The 18,996-nt window shown below is 44.8% G+C and overlaps 1 protein-coding gene across 4 annotated transcripts in view; it reads left to right on the forward strand.

Annotated features, from left to right (window-relative positions):
• The window catches only part of PRKAG2 (protein kinase AMP-activated non-catalytic subunit gamma 2), a 421,795-nt gene that overhangs the window by 361,214 nt on the left and 41,585 nt on the right, over window positions 1-18,996 (forward strand). For all 4 annotated transcript variants that reach the window (XM_068235913.1, XM_068235914.1, XM_068235915.1 and 1 more), the window contains 2 exons: window positions 529-638; window positions 10,100-10,181. In XM_068235913.1, the coding sequence (XP_068092014.1) occupies window positions 529-638; window positions 10,100-10,181 (192 nt within the window). The remainder of the gene's footprint in view (window positions 1-528; window positions 639-10,099; window positions 10,182-18,996) is intronic.

Consider the following 18,996-nt stretch of genomic DNA (forward strand, 5'->3'; position numbering starts at 1 on the left):
GCTATTTTATCTGCAGAATTATCAGTCCAGCATAGCTGCAGCAGCGGCAGTGTTTATAGTTTTACTTTTCTGAAGCTGACGCAGTTTTAAAGGTATTGTCTGTAAATATGCTGGGGAACATATGAGGTAGAACGTTTCTTGGGCCCGTTTCTTGGGACTGCGTTGACTGGGTTCACGGTTTACTGGAGTTCCTTGTTTACTTTCTGAAGAGTCTCTTGAGTGGGGTCGTGTGAGGTTTGGGAACTGAAATATTTCGGCAATGTAAATCGTGCAGCCCATACATTCCCATAATTAGCCCATTCCTTCCTGGGCCAGGATTCAGTGCTGAGATTTCCTGTGCCACATATTTGCTCTAATTGGTGTGTGTGTGTGTGTGTGTGTGTGTACAGGCAAGCACAATTGACATCCCTATGCTTGGTTGTTATGGAATGGGACTATGGTCTTGGTGCCACATTTATAGGTGACTGTCTTTTCTGGATGTGCTGCAGGAGGATGTTGCAGACTAACCATGCTCTGTGTTTCTTGCAGCTGTTGAAGTATCGGAGAGCGACATCTACACGCGCTTCATGAAATCTAACAGGTGTTATGACATCGTGCCCACCAGCTCCAAGCTTGTCGTGTTTGACACTACGTTACAGGTAAGAGCTGCCCAGTATTCACACTGCTGTTTGTTATAGAACATTAGAACAGTTTAAAAATGTCATTGCGGGCCACCCAACAGAGGGGGAGCACCCCACCTTTTTGATGCTCAAAAAAAGTGATGGGGGACTGAAGTATTAAAGCAAACCTGTCAAAAGTTAGCTTAAAGCTGCAGGGACAGCCATATCCTAGAAAAAAACACATATGGGCTGGTGCACACCAGAGCGGCTCTGAAGCGATTTTTAAAACGCTTGCAGGGGGAAAACCGCTTGACTAACGAAAGTGAATGGAATGGTGCACACCAGAGCGGCTCATTATTTCCACAAATGCAAACTTGGGGGCTGCAGCATTTTTTCGATTTCTGAGGCGTTTCTGCCTCAATGCTAAAGTACAGGAAAGTGGAAAACCGCTCTGAAAAACGCTAGATCAGCGCGGTTTTCCAGGCGTTTTTGTTACAGTAGCTGTTAAGTAACAGCTTTACTGTAACACTATTTGTAATCTGCTACACAAAGCTGCTCCAAAAAAACGCTAGGCATGTTGCCTAGAATCGCTCTGAAATCTGCTTCCAAAACCTCTAGCGTTTTGCGGATCTGCTAGAGGTTTTTGGTGTACACTGGGCCTCTAAGTAGATAAATACTTGTCCGACTTGCATAACATATGTATTGTATTGTCCACATTTTGATTTCAGTGCATTTTATACAGTAAATTAAAGGGGCACTATGGCTAAATTATGTTTATATTATCATTTAATATAAAATATGTGCAATCATAGCAATGTGTAAGACTTGTATTATGGCTGAATAAAACTCTGTTTCAATATTGCTTTACCCTAAATCAGTGCTGGAGTCCGTCGCCAGAGAAAGCTAAGCGACGCTGAACCAGCACATTCCATTCTGCAGGAGGAGGCTGCCTTATCAGTCGTTTCATCTGAAGTTGTAATCTCCCCCTTTGATGTATGGGAGAGGTTTCACTCAACGTCTAACTGCACATTAGTGCTGGTACAGCTCCTCTGATCTGCCGTACATCTCAGGACAATGACGTATGGCTCTAATGCTGGATACACACCATGCGTTTTCGCGTTCGATGCGGCCGTCGATACGCTTCGATTATTTCCGACCTGTCCGATTGAAGCTTCGATGGATCGTTAGGTCGATTTGCCATACTTTACATGGCATTCGACCTAAAAATCATCGAAATTCGTTCGGAAATGTTCGGAAATAATCGAATCGACGCGTATCGATGGCCGCGTGCGACGCGGAAACTCATGGTGTGTATCCAGCATAATGAAAAAAATGCTCCCCGCTGAGGCCCCCCTTCAGAGAAGCTGGCACAGGCAGGGTCACCACTTGTTGTCAGTTGCCATGGAGACCAGCTTCTCTTCTTATGCACAGCGTCTTGATTCAGCACACGCAAGTGCTGTGTAGCCAGTGTCCTGCTTGTGTCTCTGAAGGGGGGCCTCAGCGGGGAGCATTTTTTTTATCAGAGCCATACGTCATTGTCCTGAGACGTACGGCAGATCAGAGGAGCTGTAACAGCACTAATGTGCAGTTAGAGGTTGGGTGAAACCTCTCCCATACATCAAAGGGGGAGATTACAACTTCAGATGAAACGACTGATAAGGCAGCCTCCTCCTGCAGAATGGAATGTGCTGGTTCAGCGTCGCTTAGCTTTCTCTGGCGACGGGACTCCAGCACTGATTTAGGGTAAAGCAATCTTGAAACAGAGTTTTATTCAGACATAATACAAGTCTTACACGTTGCTATAATTGCACATATTTTATATTAAATGATAATATAAACATAATTTAGCCATAGTGCCCCTTTAAGAGAAAACTGTTCCAGGCATTTTCCATCTATACTGCCTCTGACTGAAGCCAATCCTGATGTAATTTCCTTCCATACTTTTTTTTTTTTTTTTCCCCTCCTAGAAACTGCCTTGTTCTATCTAACTTGCTTTGTAAACACATGTGAGTACAGTATAGATCGTATTCCTGCAGCTTCTGCAGAGGGGTGAGGGAAAGGGGTGAGGTGTATTTCCCTTCTTAGCCTCATGCCACACTGACCTGCCCTCAGCCAATCAGTGAGGAGCAGGAATGTGGGAGGGGAGATAACGAGCTTCCCTCTCCTCAGCAATGTACCAGAAAATGGCCAGGTTGACTGAGATGAGATTCATTACAGCAGACTTATTTATGCTCATATTGGAATGCTTACAATGCATACTGCATGTAGACTCCATAATAAACACAGAGCAGTGGCTAAATGGAATTTGATTTTGTAGCTGACCATCCCTCTTATTAAAAGGAACCTGAAGTGAGAGGAATATGGAGGCTGCAATCTTCACTCTCTTATAAACAGGGCTGTGGAGTCGGTACAAAAATCCACCGACTCCAACTCCTCAGGTTAGGATTCCACCAACTCCGACTACTAATTTCCGTATTACAATTTTGTTGATTGAACGTATGTAACATAAAATGCATCTCTTAACTGCCAATGCTTTGGAATTTTAAAAGATAACTGAAGTGAGAGGGATATGGAGGCTGCCATATGTATTCCCTTTTTAAATAATACCAGTTACCTGGCTAGCCGGCTGATCTTCTGCCTCTAATACTTTGTTATAGACTAAAACTAGTCCTTGGTAAGAGTACTTGTAGAAGGTACAGACCGGAACAAAGAACATCTATCAGGCCTTGGGCAATGTAACTCTGGGTACATGTAAGTGATGTGCAGGTACTCTGCAGGGGAATGAGGGGATTATGCCTCTATTACACATTCTTCATGCACAATCTGAACCAGGTTTATGGCTGATCGACAACACCTCTGTGTTCAATATGCACAACTTTCTTAGTGGATTCCCTGCAGCTCTGTGGGGAGTGCATATGTAGAGTACTACTGTGTAACAAAGTAAACCTGAGGCAGATGAAATTAAAGTTTTATACATACCTGGGGCTTCTTTTAGCCCCCTTCAGGCTAATCAGTCCCTCGCTGTCCTCCTTCGCCACCTGGATCTTCTGCTGTGCGTCCAGGTACTTGAGCCAGTCGGGCATAGTGCACATGCACACACTCCGCCAGCGGGAGCGTACTACACCTGCGCAACACTATTACACAGGTGCAGAATGTTCCTGGCTGTGGGAGCGGCATGCGGCCGGACAGCGCTGACTGGCTGAATTACTGGGACTCATAGAAGAAGATCCAGGTGGTGGTGGAGGACGGCAAGGGACTGATTAGCCTGAAGGGGGCTGGAGGAAGTCTCGGGTATGTATAAAACTTTTCTTTTCATCTGTCTCAGGTACCCTTTAAATTATAGTCGCCAAACCAAATTTTAACATATCAAATTATTTGATTTCATGAGCAAGGGGCAGGGCCGGCCCTAGACTTTTTGCCGCCTGAGGCAAAATTTGAAAAAATCGCCGCCCTACTGTCCGTCCGTGGGGGGCCGAGCTGGAGGGGTAGCGAGCAGGAAGGGGGTATTGGGCCTAGCGGTGGGGAGTGTGCTTCACTGATGTCACTTCCTGCAACGCCGTCCACTTACAATACAGTGGGCGGCATTGCAGGAAGTGACGTCAGTGCTAGAGTTGGGCGAACTGTTAGCGCAACTGCAGCCGAACTGTTCGGCTGCCCAACCTGTCATGTGGCTGTGGCTCTTACTACTTCCGGGTCGCAATGACCCGGAGTAGTACGTCTGCGCTGGCCCGGCGGAGCGCGTCCTAGATCGCGCTCCCGTTGCCGGGCACTCTCTGCGCATGTGTGTGACGTCACTCATGACGTCACACACATGCGCAGAGAGTGCCCGGCAACGGGAGCGCGATCTAGGACGCGCTCCGCCGGGCCAGCGCAGACGTACTACTCCGGGTCATTGCGACCCGGAAGTAGTAAGAGCCACAGCCACATGACAGGTTGGGCAGCCGAACAGTTCGGCTGCAGTTGCGCTAACAGTTCGCCCAACTCTAGTCAGTGCAGCGCACGCTGGAACGCGGAAAAGGTGAGTGGTCCCCGCCCGTTGACTCTTAATGATAGAGCTGGTACTTCACTTTTTAAATCTGGAGGGGAGCGCAGATCGGGGGACCCAGGCAAGGGAGGGGGGGGGGTCCGACCCTCCTCCCCACCGCTAGGCCCAATACCCCCTTTCTGCCCGCTACCCCTCCAGCTCGGTGGGCGGCCCCCCGCACCCATAGACAGGCGGGTGCCGCCCCCCCAGAAATGCCGCCTGAGGCAAATGTTTCACCCCGCCTCATGAGCGGGCCGGCCCTGGCAAAGGGAGTGCATAAATTTGCATAAACCAGCATCAACGCAGAATTATTTCCATCTCATTGACCATCTCTATTCGTGACACGGCTACACATCAGGCTTTATTCTTGCAGTATAGCTGTTTTTAGGAAAAAAAAATGTATGTATGTGTGTGTGTAATGTATGTATATGTTATGTTTATTCCTGAGTGCACATCAAATATAAAATCACATTCAGATGTGTATATCTGACTTTAAAGATATGGGGACTGCTTTATTGAAGCAGCACAAGTAACTATTTTTTGATTGGTTTATTTCATTTTTGCTATTACTTTGTATATAAATTATTTATGATAACTATTATCTGAAAAATAGAACATGTTATCATATTTTCTATTTTAATTACAGTTTAAATTCATTAGTAGTCGGTGCATTTTTCCCCGACTCAGACTCCAGGTACCCAAAATTGCTCCAACTCCATGACTCAGACTCCACAGCCCTGCTTATAAATATAATTTGCCTGGCTGCCTTGCTGAGCTTTAGACTTTAATTGTTTTGATGTCACTCACCTGTAACCTGCATGCAGCCAGAGGAGTCAGACCACAGTCGCAGCATCTGATCTGTAAGCTCATTCTGGGCTAGCAACTTATAGTATTAGAGGCAGAGAATCAGCACCAAAGTCGGGCAACTGGCATTATTAGTGAATGAAGATGGCAGCCTCCATATTCCTCTCACTTCCTGTTCCCTTTAATACGTTAAATGCTTATAAAGATACATTGGATGCTAGTAAGGACTTCCCCCTGTCTGTTTTCTGGTTGGCAGTTGGTAGGTTTTCTAGTTCATGTTTTCTGTATCTCTTGGAAGTCTCTGCTTGTTGTACTTACCTGGCAGTAAAAATATGCCTCATGCTGCGTCTCAGTGCAGCTGTGCTCCGATGTCACTCAGTGTGGTGGCGGCCTCTGCTGGGCCGGGTAACGGGGGCAGCGGGCAGGCCATGCTTTCAACTCCTTCAGCCTCCCTCATGAAAGAGGCCCCATGATATAGTGCTGTTTTGCAAATTAAACAAGAAATCTGAATGGTTGCTATGGACAATATGCTCGTGCACAATAGCTTACACAAATGGGAGAATGCACTACCTTTTTTTTTTTACCGTTAGAAGAAAAGCTTCACTGGGCCTACTAAGCCTGTTACTACCCTGTTTCCCTCAAAATTATCCCTAGTGTGAAAATAAGCCCTAGCGGAAGTTAGAGGAGGAAGAGGCAGCCAGCAAGAGGGGACACAGCAGTGCAGTGCTGATTGGGCACCGGTCCTTTCATCCCACCACACAGCAAGGTTATCAGCTGTATGCATGGATGACAGGGCAGGTGCCTGATAAATACATTACACAGGAGGAAGAGGCAGCCAGCAAGAGGGGACACAGCAGTGCAGATCAGGTACCAGTCCTTTCATCCCAGCAGATCAGCTGTGTGCAGGGATGACCTTAGCCAAATGACATCATATCTAGTATCACTAGAGATGGGGGCATTTGGCCAATGGGAGAAGCTTAAAGAGACTCTGAAGTCTCCCAAATTTCCTCTTTTTAATTCAGATTCCTCTTGAGCACTAACAGCAAAGCTGAATTGCCGCATCCCTGCGGTCGTAGGAGGCCTTTATCCCCCCCAACTCCTAGGGCAAATCCTACGACTTTCGAAGTGGCAGATTTTGCTGCCCAGGGAGGCAGAACTTTGGGCTGTAGCTCTGCCTCCAGTTCATTCAATCACCACTGATTGCCGCCTCTCCCCGCAGGGAGAGGTGGCAATCTGCCGTAATTGATTAGAGTGGAGGCAGAGCTACAGCGAAAAGCTCTGCCTTCTCCAGGAAATACCGGAGGGATTTGCGATGGGGATCTCGAGGGGGGTAAAGACCTCCTCCTACGGCCGCGGGGATGCGGCGGTTCAGCTTTGTGTTAGTGCTCAAAAGGAATCTGATATAAAAAGAGGTAATGGGAGACTTCAGAGTCTCTTTAAAGCACACCTGAACTGGACCAAAAATATTTTTTACTTATCTGGTGCTTCTTCCATTCCCCCATAGCCTTTCAGTTCCCTTGGTACCCCCTCTGTTCTGCCACTGCCCACTCTGAAAATCTCCAACTAGAACTCTAGTCATGGGCTACTGCACAAGCGCGGCCCTATCTGCGCTCCTTTTCAATCATGCTCCTTTCACCCAGAGCGTTCTACGCATGCGCAGTACAATTTAAAAAAAAAAATCTAAGAAAAACACCAGTGTCCTCTGACACAATGCAGGGGATGCAGAGGACACTGAGAGACCTGAAAGACTACAGGGTGGTGGAAGAAGCTCCATGTAAGTATAAATCTACTTTTTTGAGCCACAGGTGAGAATGCTAACTTGTACACACAACCAGAAAGGATGAACCGTAACCCTGGAAAATCAAGGTTAAATGGGGGCATGATCGTGAGAATACATAACCAAAAACAGGAAAGTACTGTCAAAAGAAAATGAGAAACCCCTTTAAGATTACAACCTACACCAAATTGTGTTATCCAGTATTAGTAAATGACAGTTAACAAATTAAGAACTGTTTTTTATAAATAAAAATATATAGCTTATAGGGCCCCCCCAAATGTTTACACTTCTTCCCTTGCCTTGGTGACCTTCACGGCCTCAGGGCATCTTACAAGGGTCCTAAAACAAGTGTGGCCATTGTGATCTTCACACCCATAACAAGTGTGGCCACAAAAACACCTGATATGATGTATATTACCCTGTACTGGAGGAAGGGAAGATTAGTAGCTCTGGGCTGCTCCCCTCTAGTTATGCCCCCGCAGCTCAATCAGCATTAGATAATAAATAAAAAATAAGGGAATAAGGATAACAAGCATGGGACTGGTATGAGGTGACATAGATGTGCTGTGCTAACAGCTACAGACTAACCAGCAAGCTCATAGTAAACCAGAACTCATTGGAGTGTGTGAGGGGCTACAATGGTCCTAAAAGCCCCCTTACTAAAATGCTAAGAAAAACTAAAGTTTGCTTTCTTAAAGAATTGGCGATCATTCTGTGCTAAAAGCTACATTTTTAATAAAAGGTTCTGTAGCTGCTACAGGGCTCTTTTATACATACTCTGTGGCCTGAGGTGCAGAGAGGAATATTTGGGCTTGTTGCTTACTGTATTTAATATGGCCTGGTAAAAAGCATCAGAGTGTTTTTGGATGGGTATAAAATCATTAAAAAGGAGCAAGAATAACGTGTAGGAATCTGCAGCTAACTTGATAAGAAAACTGAAACAAGTATTAAACTTTCTCATCCAGTAAAGACGTTAGTCACTGCAGGAATCTCTATTCTGCTCTTGCCTGATCATTTTCTGTATCGCTGGGACTGTAGTTTAGACTTCCAGCTGCACTGTGTGCACTTGTAGATGGGATTATCTTTTACGAACACGCTCCTATTATAAATGTCAGTGCTGGACACTTGTTTATGTGTCCGATTTTCTCAGCCAGCGTCCTCCTTATTCGAGAATTCCCTCTGCTCAACCGGCAAATGTCCTAACCACTGAAGCTGGTTATTTAGCTGGTGTTCAGTTCATTGCGGCATGCATATTGGGTGCTTTCCGCAATCTCGTTTAGTATATCTGCAGCTAATCCGATGTCTGGAGGCGCCAAAATTTACCTCCCTAGCTGCATACGACAGAGGATTAATTAAGGTTTAGGTGGGGGGGTCTTAGGTTTAGGTATCACCAAGGGGGGTTTCTTAGGTTTTGGCACCACAGGGGGGGGGGGGGGGTTCTGTGTGAGAGTGTGATTAGGTTTTGCTATTGTCCATTATTGGTAATCATTACCAATATTTTACTATTTGAATTCAGCAGTAAAATGTTGCTATTGTAGCGATATTCTACTGCCGGCAAACCCTGCACCCTTTTTTCCTGGTGCCTTTTTTTTCATGTATGCTTGTGTAGGGAGCTGAGCTTTTGAAGGTGATCCTTGATATAATATGACACACAGTAAAAGCCTGAAGGAGAGGAGGAGATGGTCTGCAGTCTAATACACTACTGCATGTCACATGGTCAGCATTTTGGGAATTTAGGGATGCGAGGGCTAGAGGAGTAGATATGTATATAATCTTTATGGCGGTCTATATGATGTAACACACCTGATTGTGATTTCCAGTTATAACCCATGCACTGTTAAGCCTTGTTGTGATTAATTGGGCCTCACTACTGGCTGTAGATAAGTAACCGTGTCGATCTGAGCAGATACAGCTCCTGTATGTTATTTTCCAGGCCTGGAAGATGCGTCACAGCGTGGCTCTTTTTACCTCTGCTGAAGATCTAGGTGCAGATATCAGCAGAGAGCAAACACTTCATGCTGTACTGCTTCCAGCTGGTTCCAGCATGAATCAGGACACCATGAGAAGAGCAGCTTCATTCCCATGGACTTCTCTTGTGTGTTTAACTGGTGATTTACAGTCTCTGCCTTAAAGAACAAGTGACACCCATGCTAATTTAAAATAAAGAACACCTATATAAGTAGATAAATACTAGTTCTACTTACATAACAGATGTATTGCATTGTCCATGTTATGATTCCTGTGAATTTTATGAAGGAATAGCAGAGAATCCTATTCTAGACAGTTTCCATCTTGGTGGGCCTTGAATGAAGCTAATCCTGACATCATTTCCTCCCTCACACTTTTTTTTTTCCTCCCCTTACTAATTGTGTATTCGTTACCCGCCCTCCTCCCAGAGTCTTCAGACACTCCCACTGAGGTCTATACTGGGAAGTGCACTGTCTTATGTCATTAGGAGGGGAAAATAAAGGGAAGAGGAATATATTCTAGATAAATAGCATCAAAAACAAGTTGGGTACTGCAAGTGCCTTAACCTACCCAGCGTTCAATTTCCCCAGGATTTCTGTGCAAACAGTGATAAAAATTATTTTTAAAACTTTTTTTTTCCTGTTACTTGCCAAAATGTGTCAAGCAAGGGTCTAGTATACAGTGCAGGAGAGTATTGATGTGTATGCATGTTTATACTGTTCACAGCATGTTTTTTTGAATGGACATTTCTGTCCATACCGCTCGGGAGGTTAAAAGAGGTGTGTGTGTGTGTGTGTGTGTGTGTGTGTGTGTGTGTGTGTGTGTGTGTGTTCAGTAATATCTGGAATGTCACTTTATTTGATCCTCTTTGAATATACAGTAGTTTGGTATAATCACTGATTAATCTCTTTGTATTTCCTCTTGTAGGTAAAGAAGGCTTTTTTTGCACTGGTAGCCAATGGTGTGCGAGCTGCTCCGTTATGGGAAACAAAGAATCAGAGTTTTGTAGGTAAGAACACTTCCCATATTTTATCACATTTATAACTAGCAGCTGGAAACAAAGTTAAAGCGCTACTTATAAGATATCCTCTTATAAGTCTCTTGTAGATTTGTATTAAAAAAAAAATGCTTTCTTACACATGTACAGTTTCCTGGACATATTACTCTGTAGGTAAGGTTGTGCACTGGGGAATCCTTCCAAAAAATCCTGTCTAGTCATTTCGTAGATTTATTGGCAAGTGTCATTGAAAGCTGAACTTCAGGGTGACCTATTCTGATAAAATGTTCTACTATAATTAACTTGTCTTCATAAACCCTTAAAGAGGAACTCCAGTGAAAATAATATAATAAAAAAGTGCTTCATTTTTACAATAATATGTATAAATTTTAGTCAGTGTTTTCCCATTGTAAAATCTTTCCTCTCCCTGATTTACATTCGGACATTTATCACATGGTGAGATTTTTACTGCTGGCAGGTGATGTCACTGGAAGGAGATGCTGCTTGCTTTTTTGGCAGTTGGAAACAGCTGTAAACAGCTGTTATTTCCCACAATGCAACAAGGTTCCCACAGTGTGATGTCAGAACCATGGTCCTGACATCACACTGTGGGAGGGGTTTCACCACAATATCAGCCATACAGAGTCCCCTGATGATCCGTTTGAAAGAAGGAAAAGATTTTCCATGGGAAAGGGGGTATCGGCCACTGATTGGGATGAAGCTCAATTGTTGGTTATGGTTTCTCTTTAAAGGGAACCCGAGGTAAGGGTAATGTGGGACTTCCAATGTGCGTGCCTGTGTGTATACATCATCCGAGGCATACTGCTCCTGCGCAGTAGTTGTGCGCAGGCGCTGTACGCACCAGATGACTGAAATGTGCGGGCACAAGTGACCATGCAGTCGCAGAAAAGTCGTCATTGCAGCTGGCCAGCGGGGACACCGAAGAGGACCTGCGCTGCAGCAAGTAACTGAGACGGCTGCGAGGGGCTTGAAGAAGCCCCAGGTGAGTAAAAAAATAATTATATGTTTTGTATCGGAAGTCCTTTACACAATACCAGTTGCTTGGCAGTCGTCCTGATCATGTGTCTCTAATTCTTTTAGCCATATACATTGAACAAGCATATGCAGATCATGTACTGACTCAACTGACTCAGGTTTTACTGGATTAGCCATATGCCTGTTCCAGAGTTTTAACGCAGACACTAATTATGCCAGAAGATCAATAGGGCTGCCAGGCATCTGGCATTGTTTACATGGAAATTAATATGGCATTCTCCATATTACTCTCTCTTCAGTTGTCCTTTAAATTGTGTTTCTGTCAGCCAGTCCTGTGAATCAGATGGCCCTGCAACAGAGCACAGCAGGCATTAGCAGCTCTGTGCCTGCAGCTGATGCACAGGAGTACTTATTCACTCCATATCAACCAACTATCCAATCAGGGGAGGGGGATTCTGTGGTATGCTGATCAGAAAATGGCCACATACACAATATAATAAAATGATCTGATTTTATGGCAATTGGATAAAAACTATTGGATTTCCCCCAAAAATCTGAAGCTTTTTTTTTTTTTTTTTATTCAAGCAAGAAATCCTATCAGATTTCCCATTTTTTTATTTTTTTATTTTTTTATTCAGTAAAAATCAATCAGGAGTGGTGGATTTTTCTGATCAATGTTTATGAAAATTGAATGGTGTGTGGTAGATTGTCAGTTTATTAATATAAACACCCAAGTCATTTTCTCAGTTTTCAACCCTTTTTTTTTTTTCATGACTAAAAATTGTGTGTCGTACATTGGTCAGATTTTTGAAATGTTACAATCAGAAAAATTCATTGTAATTCTTGAATTGGAAAGATATGTAAAATTGTATGGTGTGTGTGTGGCCACCTTCAGCCTTATGCTGGGTACACACTATGCATTTTTCGGACGATTTTCCGTCCGATCGATTTCCGATTCGATTCTGTCATCATTTTTTTTTTTATCTATTTCCATTCACTTCTATGAGAAATCGATCAGAAAATTGTTGAAAATTATCTATCTAACCCAAAATTGTATGGTGTGTACCTAGCATTACATATCCTGGCCAAAGACACGCCTCCCCTTCCACCTGCTGGTTGAGTATAGATTAGCAGCTACCCTTTCTCCTATATTCCACACTCTAGCCCAGCTTAAAGAGGAGCTGTTAGGTATAAGGTCTCAGAGAAAATAAACATATATCAGTAGCTAAAGATTGGCTGTACTTACATTACATATGCATTTCACTGTCCACGTTTGGATTTCACAGAATTTGTATATAGTATATGCAGAGATAGATGCTCCTGACAGCTCATGGCAGGCTCCATGTTTTTCTGTCAAATGTGTCCTCATGTCCTGCCTGCTTCCTGATCACAGATAAGCTGGTACTAGCTTACACAGTGTGCAGTGAATATTAATGAGCCATGTGGCTAGGAACAATAGCTGACTCCTGCAGTGTACTCTGCCCGGAGATTTATCAGTGCTACGCGATTACAAGCTGCTGTAACGTCTCATTAGCAGCCGAGGGGAGAGCCCCAGAATGCTTTGCAGTATGATATGCGGCTTGCGTCTTCTTAAGAATAACAGATTTGCTGATAAGCACACATCAAAGGTAACTGAGATTTTTATCTTCACTAATTGCTTTTGGGCTTCCTTCTAAACTGTTTAACACAGGAGAATAGAGGTTTAAATTAGCTTCTGCAGCCTGACAGTTACTCTTTAATGGGCAGGGGGTGTGTCTGTCACTGGATTTTTCAGCTGGAGGGGGCAGAGCATCAATGTCCTGGCTTTGGGGGGCAGAGTCGAGCACAAACAAACGGTGGGCCAGCCAGAGGAGGGGGCCAGAGACAAACGGTCTAGGCAAATGAGTGCGGACCATGGGACACCAGTTTGGCAGCCCTTCTGTAGCCTAAAGCTGGCCATATAATATTAAACTATCACCTGATTTTGTTTTTGATCTATATTACGGGCTAAAATCAAAAGTTAGAACCATAGTGTTGTTTAACATCGATTCAAAGCAAAAAATCAGGTGTTAATTGAATAGTGTACGGCCATCTTTAATATTTGAAATTTGCAGCGGATATCTAGCCTGAAAACTAATTTGCAGGGGTCTTCCTTTAGGGCTCATTTCCACTATCGCGAATTCGCATGCGTTTTTCGCATGCAAATTCGCATAGCAATACAAGTGAATGGGACTGTTTCCACTTGTCAGGATTCCTTTGCGTTTTTCTGTGCAGAAAAAATTCGCATGGCAGAGCCATCAGAATTCGCGTGCCGCATACCGCTATGCGAATCGCATACAATGTATTTAATAGGAAATTCGCATGAGGTTTTGGTATGCGAATTTTCATGCGAATTTTCATGCGAATTCGCATAGAAACAATGGAAAAGCACACCAGCACTGCCATGGTTAAATTCGCATGCATCATCATCCATGCAAATTCGTGTGCGAATTCGCATGCAAATTCGCATGGATCCGCATGCGAATTTCGCATCCGCATGCAAATTTTTTCCGCGGCGATTCGCACCGCACAAGTGGAAATGCAGCCTTAAGGAAAAGTTATAATTGCCTCTGCTGTCTTGCCCCAAAGTAATCCCTGAAGCGCCCAAATTGGACGGCTTCCAGCGCAGAGCCCCGCCCCTGAAGAAAACAAAACACACCATTCGGTTTTCTTTAGATAGGAGGACCCCTGCAAATTCATTTTCAGGCTGGATATCCATTTCAATGTGACATGCAGTGACCCATTAGTATCTAGAGACTGCTGCAATTTGAGGCACGGAGTGTGATATATGAACGTGTTTGCTGTATGTGTGAACACCACTTTGAGTATATTCACAGTTAAGCAGAACTGGTTTACAGAACTTAGAGCTAACACATCCATCTAACCACCAGCTAATTTCACATGCCGCTGCACATCTGCTCCGAAGTGTAAACTGCTGCCATAGAGACAGAGTTAAATACAGTCCTGCTCTGATGTGGAATGTATGTTTGGAGAGGTTCTTGGAAAAAGATGTTGATAAAAGACTGCTATATAAATAACTCATTTACTGAGAGTAAGACACAGACACAACCCTCCGCAGTGCATGGATGCCTTATCATGCAGTATAAGGGCTCAGATACCCTATACGCTCTTTTCTAAATGCTTTTTGAGCTACAGAGCTTTCCGAGAGCTTTTTTAAAAAACACTCCCATTGACTTGATTTTATAGCGATCACAATTTTTACAGCAATTTTTAACGTAAGTCAATGGAAGCGTTTTTTAACCTCCTTAGCGGTAATCACGATTTCAGCTCGAGGGGGAGGGGGACATGCCAGGAGCGGTATCCCTAAGCTAAACTCATGGTAGCCGCCGGGAGGTCTATGCAAAGCAATGCGCGAGGCAGGCGTTTTAACGCATGCTGTATAGGCAGATCGATCAACGGACGGATCTTGAATCTGACTGGAGAGAGATCTGTTGGTTGCCCTTACAGCGCAGGCCAGTTCCTGATCTGAATCGGTCTTATGACACTTCCCCCGCATGGCCTCAGTGCCTGTGCATTGTGGTCTTACCTGCTGCAGCTACCCCGTGTCTCCTCTGCTGTCTCCCTCAAGTGCCGCCGTCACACCATGCGCCACCATGTCATGGCATGAATACCATGGAGGGGGGACAGCGAATGAGATCGGCAGTCGCTGGAGCAGGCTAGATTAAAGTGCATGGGCACCAGGGGGTAGGGGGCTGGTTGAAGGACATTTACATTTTGGGAGACAGCGGCTGGGGGTTCATCGGTCGTCACTATATTACAAGTCGTTATCGCCAAGATTTTCCAGCTTGATCGATGCATTGGACCAATTTTAGCCTAATTGTTGATCAGTACATGCACCAATTTTCTATCAGGCCACAAAATTGCTAGATTTATGGCTAGCTTAAGAGGAACCTGAGGTGTGAGACCTATTGGAAGCTGCTATATTTATTACCTTTTAAACCATACCGGTTGCCTGGCATTGCTGCTGATCTTTCTGGTAAGTGGGGTCTAAATCACACACCTGAAACAAGCATGCAGCTAATCTTGTCAGATTTGTCATAGATACTGTATCTGATCTGCATGTTTGTTCAGGGTCTGTGGCGTAAAGTATTAGAGGCAGAGGATCAGCAGGACAGCCAGGCAATCTGTATTATTTAAAAGGACACAAACATGTCAGCCTTCATATCCCTCTTACATCGGGTTCCCTTTAATTGTCTCACTGATACAGTTGTGAAATATGAAGCTGATGTCTACAGTGCAGGAATGCTCATGAGCAGAGAAGGCGAACTTCGTTGCTTGTGGGTAAAGTTCCGGTGTTAAAGTCTAGCACTCATAACCATATGGAGGCTTGCTAGCACCATTCTAGGATTCCAGAGCTGAATGTATTTACTCACTGAATATTTATTTACTGAAATCCAGTTCAGTGTTCAATGTTTGTTTTGATGAAACTAATTAACAATTTTTGACACTTGAAGCAAGCCTGAACTGAAAATAAACTAATGGAATAAACAATTCAATCTCTGATTGTTCTACTTCTAAATATGACTTTCGTGAAATCTCCTAGTACTATTTTATGTGTAAAGGTTAAATTTTAACCTTTTAACATTCATAATCCAAATGGTTACTATAACACACTCCAGACTATAAGACGCAGCTTGATTAAAGAGGGCAAAACCAGGGGGATTTTTTTTCACTAAACCCGGTGCGTCCTTGGTCCAGGAGCATCTTCTAGATGTTCTTTCCCAAGGACTGTGTCCCCTTCTGTCCCCCCCATTTGTGCTCTGCTCCCCCCATGTGTCCTCCTCTGCCCCTGTTTGTGCTCTGCTCCCCCCATGTGTCCTCCTCTGCCCCTGTTTGTGCTCTGCTCCCCCCATGTGTCCTCCTCTGCCCCTGTTTGTGCTCTGCTCCCCCATGTGTCCTCCTCTGCCTCTGTTTGAGCTCTGCTCCCCCGTGTGCTCCTCTGCCCCCCCCTTCCCCGTTTGTGCTCTGCTTCCCCTGTGTGTCCTCCCCTGCCCCTGTTTGCGCTTTGCTCCCCCCGTGTCCTCCCCTGCCCCTATTTGTGCTTTACTCACCTCGTGTGTCCTCCGCTCTTACATCTCCCCCAAACCCCCCCATGTGTGTTTTCCTCCTCTGCCCCAGTGTATACCTATGAGAAGCGGGAGCGCAGCTCACCTAGTCCACAGCTACCACGGCGATCACAGACCTCTCCTCTTCTTCACGGCTTTCCTAGTGTCTGCTTTTGCTGATCGCGTCAGAGGAGAGGTGTGTGTGATTGCTCCTTCAACTATAAAGTTGAAGGGACCCTAAACAGTTTTTAAAATCACAATTTGAACTTTAATGGGGCTTCCTCCCAGCCCATTGTAGACCGTGAGGTTACCCGGCGTCCTCCTGGCTCCAATCCCAGTCCCGCTGGCGGCTCAGTTAATTGGCGAATTCAGTCTAAAGTCGCCAGTACGAGTCCCCCGCGCACACTACATGTAATCATGCCAGCCGCTTCGCGTCCTCACGCTGGACGGTGTTAGAGTCCCGCCCATGTACAGTTCTCTAACTCTGAACCGAGCGTGCACAGGACTCTCACGCCAGCTGGCGAGATGACGCATAACATCCGCGGAGGTGACTTGTAGTAGTGACTTCATGCAGAAGTCGCCAATTAATTGAGCCCCCAGTGGGACCAGGAGGACGCTGGGGGACCTCGCGGCCTACGGTGGGCTGGAGGAAGCCCCAGGTAAGTTCAAACTGTGATTTTAAAACCTGCAGAGGGGGCACCTTTTAAGTAAATTAAGAAGTTTTGTAGTTTAAATTAGAATTAGTTTTAAAACAAATCTAAATATACAGTTTAGATGATTTCCAAATATTGCCTGCCATTTGTAATCTTTTATTCACAGAATTTTTAAGAGATCGGCATATGTCAAGGGATACCTAGATAATTCTTACCTTACCAGGAATAGTAAGCACAGGCTTTCATAAGGGGTACACGCTAAAATAATGTTAAGAACCATGGGTCTAGCACATGAAATAAGGTTTTTAATATCTCTGAAAAATATGTTGGTGACAAAGTTGTTTAGTTGTGAGATGTGTATACTTTTCTGAGGGGACTTCTGTTTCTACGTTCTCTTATCTAAAAAAAAGCTTTACCTGATAACGCAGGAATTACATTTAAACCTATCATTGTGTGAGCCGGTTAACAGGCTTCCTGATCGCCACCAGCCATGTGACCAGTTTAACCACTTAACGACCAGCCAACGTCGATAGGCGGCGGCTGGTCGTTTGTGGATTTCCATGGAAACTATTTTATATCAGTTCACGGCGGGGGCTCTGTGAACAGCCTGCGAGCCTCCAATCGCGGCTCGCAGGCGAAATGTAAACACGCGGGGAAGAAATCCCCGCCGTAAAGGAGATCGGCGATCCCCAGCTTTGAGGAGGCCCCCCCCCCCCCGCTAAACACATAGGCGGCGGCGCTCAGACCCCCACCCAGCAGGACATCGCCCTAGTGGGGAAAAAAAAGGGGGAGGGGGGGAAGTCTGCCTAAAACCTGTAGTTAAATCTTCCTTCTTTCATCTGAAGAACATTGCAAAGATTAAACATCTGATTCCCCCAGAGGATGTTCCAACCCTACTCCACGCCTTCATCACATCACGGCTGGACTACTGCAATGCCCTTTATGCTGGCCTCCCCAAAAAAGACCTGCGTCGCCTGCAATTAGTGCAGAATGCTGCTGCCAGATTGCTAACAAACCAGCCTCGCCACTGTCACATTACACCGATCCTTCGCTCACTGCACTGGCTACCAGTAGAATGGAGAATACTCTTCAAGATTGGACTGCTGACATTCAAATCCCTGCACAATCTGGGCCCTGGATACATGAAGGACTTGCTGAAGCTGCACCACACCTCTCACAACCTCAGATCAGCAAGTTCTATAAACTTGGTCACTCCCAGAGTGCACCTCAAAAAATCTGGAGACAGAGCCTTCTGTCATGCTGCCCCTACTCTTTGGAACTCCCTACCACACCCAGTAAAGACAGCACCATCCCTGGAGCTATTCAAATCCAGACTGAAAAGCCACCTGTTTAGCCTGGCATTTCCAGATTTATAAAATTCTTCCTCTGTACCACGATGGTCGGAGCCATGCTTATGCGCTTTGAGTCCCACGGGAGAAAAGCGCTTTACAAATGTTATTTGTTGTTGTTGTTGTAAAACCTGATCTGGGCTGGGGGCTAAAGAGCCCACCTACCACAGATCATAGCAAAATCACGCGGTCCTTAAGTGGTTAAGCATCACAGTCTATAGTATTATAGGCGCTCTTATCAGCAGGGCTCACACCCTTTGTATTGTACTTTTGTTGTTTAGGTTTTGTATTAACTTTTACTCTAAAATGTGCTCTATCCTGGTTTACACAGCCTACTGCTCTACTTTCACAGGTAGTAATGGGAGTTGTTACCGGAGGAGGCAGCCAAAGTAGACCAACTGGTACTTCACCTTACTTTTTGGCAGAGATCAGGTGATCATTGTTCCAAAAAATACTGGTGACACCAGAAAGAGCTTAGAGCAGGTGCTTCTTATGTTACTATACTTTACAATGGGAAAACAGAACAGACCAAATCGATTTAAAGAGAACCTGAACTGAGAATAAAAAGTCAAAATAACCATACACAGGTCATACTTACCTTCTGTGTGGTCTACTCCTCAATCTCTACTCCTCAATCTCTTTCTCCTCTCCTGCATCCCATTTGTGTATTGTGATAAATGGAATTCTCCCTCGATTTTAAAAAGGGCCATTACCCCATTACAGCTTCCTGGTCAGCACACTGTTA

The sequence above is a fragment of the Hyperolius riggenbachi genome, chromosome 5, assembly GCF_040937935.1.
Source record: "Hyperolius riggenbachi isolate aHypRig1 chromosome 5, aHypRig1.pri, whole genome shotgun sequence".
Classification (NCBI taxonomy): domain Eukaryota; kingdom Metazoa; phylum Chordata; class Amphibia; order Anura; family Hyperoliidae; genus Hyperolius; species Hyperolius riggenbachi.